Source organism: Oryzias latipes, chromosome 5 (genome assembly GCF_002234675.1).
Source record: "Oryzias latipes chromosome 5, ASM223467v1".
Taxonomy (NCBI): domain Eukaryota; kingdom Metazoa; phylum Chordata; class Actinopteri; order Beloniformes; family Adrianichthyidae; genus Oryzias; species Oryzias latipes.
Genome location: NC_019863.2, coordinates 8,747,998 through 8,756,710, shown reverse-complemented (window position 1 = coordinate 8,756,710; position 8,713 = coordinate 8,747,998). Strand labels below are relative to the sequence as shown.

General features: G+C 38.3%; 1 protein-coding gene across 1 annotated transcript; it reads left to right on the top strand.

Moving 5' to 3' along the window:
* Positions 1-212: 212 nt before the first annotated feature.
* On the top strand, positions 213-8,445 carry fam213b (family with sequence similarity 213 member B). The gene is made up of 7 exons (XM_004068638.4): positions 213-416; positions 786-990; positions 1,287-1,338; positions 2,413-2,476; positions 2,611-2,686; positions 3,558-3,676; positions 8,145-8,445. The coding sequence occupies exons 1-7, from the start codon at positions 354-356 to the stop codon at positions 8,169-8,171; spliced, it is 606 nt and encodes a 201-aa protein (XP_004068686.1). The 5' UTR covers positions 213-353; the 3' UTR covers positions 8,172-8,445.
* The last annotated feature ends 268 nt before the right edge of the window (positions 8,446-8,713 follow it).

The following is an 8,713-nucleotide window of genomic DNA, read 5'->3' as shown; positions in this document are numbered from 1 at the left end:
AAAATGGTAGTTTTGAACAACATTTAGCAAATGCCAAAACCTTTGGACTCATTTGTTGAGAATCTTATGCAATCTACATTACGAAAAACCCGTTTCTCGGCAATCAATTGTAAGATGTATTGTACACACTAGACCCCGCCTCCGATGTTTCATAACGTCTTCTGATTGGTAGTTTTCTGAACAAGAGTGGACTGTGATTGGAGGAGAGTGGCAAAGTGGGCGTTTCAGGAAGAAAGTGTTTTGCAACTGCTGTGCGGGTGTTACATACCTTCCAGAGGCTTTACTGGTGTATATCTTTGTCAGTTTTTCGCGAACTGTAAAGCTTTATCTTTTTTAAACCTCAGGTGTAGATCATGGCAAAAGTTGACCTTGCTAAAGTTGGGAAGAATGTGGTGAAAAGTGCTGACAGCGGAGAGGTGAGTGAACGAATTACTCATGACATGTGACGATCACAAGTTTAAAGGCTACTTTCTACGTTTTTACTTCTATTATTCATTTAATTTAGTGGTTAGTTTATAGAATTGTTGCTCTTTACCTCTAAGCGTTTGTGTTTCACTAAGTTTTAGCCTACTCAGAGCTAGTTTTGATGAGTGAATGTGACATAATGAAGGTTTTGTAAGACCTTTACATCATTGCTGTCTAAAATCAGATCAAATACAATTCACATAGATTTATTTTCAAAAGAGCAACTTTTGTCTTCAGTGTTACTATATTCTCACAATTTCTTGATTTTGCTTTAGCCTTGATCATTACCTCTTTTTCCTAAAAACATGTTTTTCCCTCAGAATGTGGAGCTCCAGTCTCTGTGGCAGGAACAGCCGGTGGTCTTGTTCTTCCTGCGAAGGTTCGGTTGCCAGGTGTGCCGATGGATGGCGTCCGAAATCAGCAAACTGGAGCCAGACCTGAGGGCCAGTGGTGTGTCGTTGGTGGGGGTCGGACCAGAAGAAGTTGGACTGCAGGAGTTTAAGGAAGGAGGCTTTTTTAAAGGATGTAAGAAGCGTTAAAGTCATTTGTTTACAGTTTATTTGGTGTTTTCTACTCCAGACATTAGTTAAAAACTAAGTGTTTTCATTCACGGAGGAACTTTAGTTTAAATCAGCCTCTGCTAATATAAAAACAAGAAAGAAACGGCAACCATTTTTTTTCTTCTATTGCAGCAAAGGTATACGTAAACTGTCGACCAGTATTTATGGTGTAGTGACACACCCAGGGTGTGTCTGTGGATTCTGTTATGCTAACTGGCTTCTCTGTGCTCGCGTTAATAATTAGTCTCCTTTTTATTTTAGCTATTTACGTCGACGACCAGAAGAGATGTTACAAGGATTTGGGTTTTAAACGGTGAGTTCAGTTCCAGGTTTTCTTCCCCTTTAAAGAAGTGACCCCCAACCCCTAAGGACGGGTGGCACAGGCCGCAGAGAGAGAAAATAACACAGCCTACGCATACAATCTGATTCTGAAGGAAGTCTTATTTTGGAAAACTACTGGATTCTCTCCATCACTCATTCTTGACGCCTGTCAAGTCGCTCCAACTCGTGTTGAAAATACATCTTTTTTAAAGCTGCTGGATTGATCACTAAATTCAACAGCCCAAACTAGCAAAGTTAACAAAAAGCACATTTCATTTTGCAAAAAAGAGTCCACAAGGAAGCAGCAGAAAAGCCTTTGATCTGCATTTAACAAACTGGGAGTCTTTACTCCTAATGTGGATGGATTGTGACAGTTGTTCCCACGGGCCACAGTAACAATGCATAGTATTTAGCAACCTGCTGTCTAATGTTATGAGGATGCTGCTAATAAAGTTGTTCATACTGTTTATCATTATATTTAAAAAAATACAAGTTTTAGACACTTTTTAATTGTTTTATATTTCCTTTGGTATTTATCGGTCTCACCTTAAAAGTTGGACCAGGCTGAAGTTGGCATATGATTTTTTTGGCTTCCACTTTGACAGTCATTCCCATTTTAATGGTTTCTACACAAAATCAAGCCTACATATAAAGTTTATAGCAGCTGCAGATATTTTACAGAGGATGAAGATAAACTTCAACCAAAAGTTTAAGGGAAACTGGAGGCCAAAGTACAGCCTCGCACAGGCCGGTCCGTGAAAATATTGGGACATAAATCCGGTCTGTCGCCTTAAAAAGGTTGGGGACCACTGCTATAGAGTAAAATGCAGATTACTTTATTTATTTATTTTTTACTATTTTCTGTATCTCATTCAATGTAAAGTCCTTCACAGAGACGTCTTATCTCTGTTTTGAGATTAGATAAAGAAAACAAAGCAACAAGCATATCAATACAATTTCCCGTTCATTTTATAACAAACCTCCAGTTTTGTTTTAGCTGTGTAAAATTGACCATTATAGCCTGAGTTTGACTTGTTATGTTTTTGGTTGAACATTTTTTTGTCAGGTACACAGCCATAAGTGTCGTCCCTGCTGCTTTGGGGAAGAAAGTCCGGGACATATCCTCAAAGGTATAGGTCTTTTAGTGAATCCATACGATTAGTTTGACCATTTTTCTTTATCACAAACATTTTTCTTAACAGTATCTATGGCAAATGAGGTCAACGAACTTTCTTTGGCTATTTGTCAAATGTTCTGTTTTCAGGCGAGTGCTGAGGGAATCCAGGGAAACTTCTCTGGAGATTTGCTCCAAAGTGGAGGCATGCTCATCGTGGCGAAAGGTACAGTCGGTTCACATCATTTAATGTCCGTTGTAGTTATTTAAAAACAAAGCCAAAGGGTAACTGAATTGTTTTATTATTGTGGATTTGAAATGTTCAAGTGCTGTAGCTGGGGAGATGTTAACGCTGCTTTTAAAAAAATGCATGAAGAAGCTGAAATTACCACCAGAGCTAAAATTACCACTAGAGGGCAGTATTATATCACTTGTTAGCCATATGAGCCAAATCCTCCAAAACTCCCACAACATTTAGAGCTAATAATAATTTTTTTTTACTACTTCCAACTCTTAAGTTGAAATTCAGATTGATTATATGATATGTAAGTATTCAAAATAGAATGTGAAATAGCAGTTCAGAAAGTGAATCTAACATAGAAAGGATTGAGAATTGAGGGATAACAACTTTCCCATTATGTGCTGTTGTGTTGGGTCATTTTCATTGTCAGGAAAAAAAGCACAGTCCAAATACAAAAGCCAGTGATTCCGACTCTCTGTTCGTGTGATGCTCTGCTTTATGTTGCTGTAGGGCGGCGTGCTCTTTTGAAGTTACAGGTCACCCTGTCCCGTGTTTCCATCATTTTTAAACTCTTGATTTAAGTAAAGGTCTTTTCTGTTCAAGCTCAGGTCTATTTCCAATGTTTACACTTTAGTATCAGATGTAGGTTTTAGACTATGCTTGTGGCCCTCTCATTATACAAGCTATATGATGCAGCATTTGACTACTCTTTTGGTATATTTGTCAGTGGAAGTATCTTCACTAAACAGTGAGTGAACTCCATATAAACTTATAACTTTCACTAGACAAAGTCAGATTTCTAACAATCTTTTTTTGCTGCATGACATTAAAAATGTTTTTTTGTTTTTTTTTTAAGGTGGAGAAAAGGTGTTACTGCATTTCATTCAGGATTCACCTGGAGACTTGGTCCCTCTTGAAGACATCTCCAAGGCTTTGGGCATCACTGCTTCCGTCAAAGCAGGCCAGAAGCCGGTGGTAAGACATGTCATTTGCAGTTTAGGTTGTAGCCAAGGTTAAAAAAAGGCAAATGTTTTAACTGCCGGTTTAATTCCTGGTTGTAATATTTATTGTTTTTGCCATATTTACCTTTTTTGCATCCATCAATGTGCAAAAATGTGTCAAAGTGGGATAAAATTTATAGGCCATTTTTGGATAAAAGCGCATGCTTGATGATTATAAAAACTGAAAACCTTGACTCTGTAGTTAAGATGGTAAAATATATAATGAGCAAATAGAATTGATGTTTGCCCGTTTATTAAATAGCAGAGCTCTGATTTACGTCAGTCGAGGCATGAGTCAGGGTTGTCTCTTTGAAGAAAATGTATCTCTGATTGGACCATCCTTATAATCTGGGTTTGTGAGAGGCACCAACAAGTTCCTAAATGTCATCTGTGCACCCAAAAATACAAAGGAAATCCTATACTTTTGGTACTGAACTAAATTAACCTCTGATGTTAAGCATTTTCAAAGTAACTCATTCATTTTTTCAATGAAAAAGCTGATAATTCAGCTGCAAACCTCAAATCCAGGCCAGAATTGCTGGGACAAAAACAAACCAAAAAGGCTGAGATCATCCCCTGCAGTGGGATTTTGCAGTGGGATGGAAGACTGCTTTATTAGAAGGGTTAAATAACAGAGACAGAACAGTGAAGCTTCTACCACACAGTGAAGAATTGTGCCATGCATCACGCATTCCCAGAATCAGCATTCATTGTAGAGTTGGGCTTGTACACCTTCAAACAATCGGAAGACATCAAGGGACTCAAAAGGATCCTTGAGATGAGAGTGGTCGTCCTCAATAACATAAATTCCTGACGGTCCGCCCCTATTATTTCTAAATGATATTCTATGGTTTTGTGATGTCAATATATAATGAAGCAAAACATTTAGGTTATCGCACAAAATACAGCTTTTGTTCTGTATTTTTATAGCATCGATTCTGAGACAGACTCCTCAGTTCATTGACTGACGTAGGATCTGAAAGCCCACGGCTTTATGGGGTTTTTCCTATGACCACAGGGGCTTTCCACAGTCCCAAAACATTCAACTTTTGCTTCCAAACTGATCAGAATCGTTTAATATCATTGTACACAAGAGGCTTGTTACAACGAAGTTACAGGGGCTCTCCAGCTGCTTCAGCAAAATAAAATAAAGTTACATACATGTTAGAATGAAATAGAAAATATAAGGAACTATGGAAATATACATTGATACAACTTACATACATGTATTGCACGTAACTTTTATTGCACCTTCAGACTGTTAGATATTGGACATGATTGTTATACAGATGTTACAGTGTTTTTACTTTGAAGTTCACATTTTGTTCAGGACGTTGACAGCTCTGGGGAAAAAAAAGGTTTTTAGTCTATTTGGTGTGACCTTTGTGTGTTCTGTGCCGCCGGCCTGACGGTAGCAGTTGGAACAGGTGGTTGTTGGGATGGTGGAAGTCCTTGATGATTTGTTTGGCTCTGCTCGTGTAGCGAGAGCTGGCGATGTCCTCTAGGCTGGGCAGGGGGGAGCCAGTGATTTTCTGGGCAGAGTTGACCACCCTCTGCAGCGCTTTCCTGTCTGTGGCATACCAGGCTGTGATGCAGGACGTCAGGATGGTCTCTATGGTGGCTCTGTAGAAGGTCACCAGCAGCTTCTTGTCCAGGTTGTTCCTCCTGAGTATTCTCAGGAAGTGGAGACACTGCTGGGCCTTCCCTACTGCCGCAGTGGTGGTCCAGGAGAGTTCCTCTGTGATCAGCACACCCAGGTAGCGGATAGAGCAGACCCTGTCCACGACCCACTTATATACAGTGCTCCACTCTCCCCTTTCTAAAGTCCTGGATTACTTCTTTAGTCTTTGTGGTGTTCTGATGGAGGTTGTTTCCTGAACATCACTTCCACAGTCTGCTGACCTCATCCCTGTAGTAAGTCTCATCTTCCCCTAAAATGAGCCCGACCACAGCGGTGTCGTCAGCAAATTTGATGATGGAGTTGCTCGGGTAGGTCGAGGTGCAGTCAGATGTGTAGAGCGTGAAGAGGAGTGGGCTCAGTACACATCCTTGTGGTGATCAAGTGCTAAGGGTTATTGTAGAGGAGAGGTGGGGTCCGAGTCTGACAGACTGTGGGCGTTCTGACAGAAAGTCTTTAATCCATGTGCACATGGGGGAAGAAAGGCCCAGGTGTAGCAGTTTCTCTGTCAGGATGTCTGGGACGATGTTGTTGAAGGCTGAGCTGAAATCCAAAAACAGCGGCCTTACATAGTTCCCTGGGTGGTCTAGGTGACGGAGGGCAGAGTGTAGTGTGGTGGATATGGGGTCATCTGTAGAGCGGTTTGGTTTATATGCAAACTGGAGCAGGTCTAGAGTGGGTGGAAGGCTAGCTTTGATGTGTTTTGATACAAGCCTTTCAAAACAGTTCATGACTACAGGCGTGAGGACAACTGGCCTGTCGTCGTTGAGACTGTCCGCTACTGGCTTTTTGGGAACCAGAATTATGGTGGAGGTTTTGAGGCAGGCTGGGTTGCTGCATTGTTCCATTGACTGGTTGAATATTTTGGTGAAGACCTCTGATAATTGATCGGCGCATGCACTCAGTACCTTGCCCGGTACTCCGTCGGGGCTTCTTGTCTTCCTTTCCCCTGGTGGCTCATTTGTGTGCTTTCCACAGAGGCCATTATGTCAGAACCCAAAACCTTTCTAAAGACCATTGAGCAGGTATCCTCTCAGCAGACCAGGAGCAGCATGCACACAACTATATCTGTCTGTTACTTTTATAAGTATTCATTATTTGTGGGTTGTAGGTGTTAATGGAGGGTGATGGTTGGGTTTTTATTGTAATACTGTACATGTTTTTTGTTTTTAAATGTAAAGTGCTTTGAGTTGCACAGGGCATGAAATGTGCTTTTCTAATAGATAAGGTTTGATTTGATTGTCTATCACAAATATATATACATAAGTAAGACTTGATGCAATATGAAGTTATCTGTAGCTTTGGCATGTTCTAAATGGGTTTTAGAAAAGGGCGTAAGCTTATTAATGGGATGTACCAACCGGCTGAAAGTAAGCAGGCTTTGGGCAGACTGTGAAATATGATCAGAACTCGCAGCAGCTGATGAAAAGCATTTTAACAGTCCTCACTCTGACCTCCAGGGGATCTTTAAAAACAGAAGAGACAGGCTCATCACTTGGCCTGTAATAAAACAAAACAAAACCGAGAAACTTTAACACTGTCTGTGCTTTAAAACATTCATATTGACATTTAAAGAAGAGATTAAACTTTGAAGTAACTGTGAATTTGAGTGCTTCTGGGGTAAAGTACCGTTAAATTTCTGATTTATTTGATATTTTATCCAGGGAAAGAGCTCTTTGTTTTAATATTTATGCACAGAGATGGACTTAACTGAAATGCTGTACTGATTAACACAGTACAGGTCAACAAAAAGAATAAAAATCTTTATATAGGAAATCTAAGAATATCCATTTTTTCTTAAAAAAAATGTTGTTTTTTTATGATAAAACTTTATAAAGAGGTTTTTTTTATTTAACAAGGAGAGAGAATTGTAAATCTCTGCTCAGGGAATAAAGCATTTATCTGCCGATGCGACAAAACATCATATCCCTCGTTTCCCTTTACATTTCTCCTTTATTGCCTTGGGTAAACTCATTGACTTAATGTATTGTACATCTTACATGTTTAGTAATTTAGGTATCGATTGATTAAAACAATAAAGTCAACTTTTTTTAACCAACCCATTGTAGCGCAAAGTGCACGATTTATAAAAATATCAAATTATATAGAACCGTTCCAATTTTTTGCAAAAAATAAAACAAAGTATTAAAATTTAAATAAAATTATCTAAAATGTTCAACTACATAACCCACAGAAATAATTTGTTTTAAAATATGTACTGTAATAGTTTATAAAAAAGATAATAGGATTACTGTAGATAAATAAGGTTAACTAATTAAATGTTAAGTTAAAAAGGGGTTTGTTTTTGTAAATTGCTGTGTTCTCTGCAGCCTTCAAGCCCCCTATATAATAATGATTTACTGTTGGTTTTTGATTTAATTCTTTTAACGACTAAAAAACCAGTGATGGATGACCACAGGGTCAGCGAGGGGTTGATTTGGTAAAAGCAAACCTGTAAAATTACCCATAAAACATTTATTAATCATCATAAAAATCCTGACGCACACTGGGAACCAATGCAGTGAATATGAGTCGGCATCCTTGTTCTCTTTAGCACAGAAATGACTGATCCCCTGTGCAAATGCTTGTTTTAAGAAGATCACAAAGCAGAAGGGTATAATAAATCTCAAGACTAGAAATAAAAGTATACTTTAGAAACTATATGGTGGAGATACAAGATAGAAAAATGGCCTATAGTCCATAATTTAAGGGTTTTATGTGTAAGTCATAATTTTGTTTTCTGGTTCTTTTCTTGTTGTTACAGTGCAATGATGATGTTTGCACACGATAATGAAGACGCTGCGAGCCTAAAGCCAAAGAAATCCAACTGAAGTTTGAATCACTGCTATTTTTTACAGTCTCCTTATTGCTTTTGTTCCATTCTAATGAGCATTGTATTTAATAAAGGCGACACTTTCATAATGCTTTTTAATATGTGATTTTGTATTTCTTAAATCATGTATACACTTAACTTAATAATTTTGAACGATAATAAACACTAGAATCAAGAGTTTTGTTTATGTGAGAAATAAAAATGTTTAAATGAAATGTAAAAATTGATTCAACAGTGACTCCTTGTCCGCAATTTAAGACGAAGTTGAGAAATGTTTGTGTTTTTGAGTTTAATTTTAAGCATGCGTCTGTTAAAAGGACATGTACAAAAAATTAAATAACAAAAAAGGTGTCTATAAAAACATAAAACTCTGCAAATGTTTGCACTATATACATTAGAATGTGAGCTACCTGTGTGTCAAAATGTTTGGTAAGTGTGCTATGGTTTTAATTGACTGTAAACCGTTTAGATTACGCCTTTTAAAACAAATTATTAAGCTT

Coding starts and splice junctions, on each gene's coding strand:
- fam213b (XM_004068638.4), top strand. CDS start 354: ATGGCAAAAGTTGACCTTGCTAAAGTTGGGAAGAATGTGGTGAAAAGT. Junction 2,477..2,610: donor TCCGGGACATATCCTCAAAG/GTATAGGTCTTT, acceptor TTCTGTTTTCAG/GCGAGTGCTGAGGGAATCCA. Junction 2,687..3,557: donor CATGCTCATCGTGGCGAAAG/GTACAGTCGGTT, acceptor TTTTTTTTTAAG/GTGGAGAAAAGGTGTTACTG.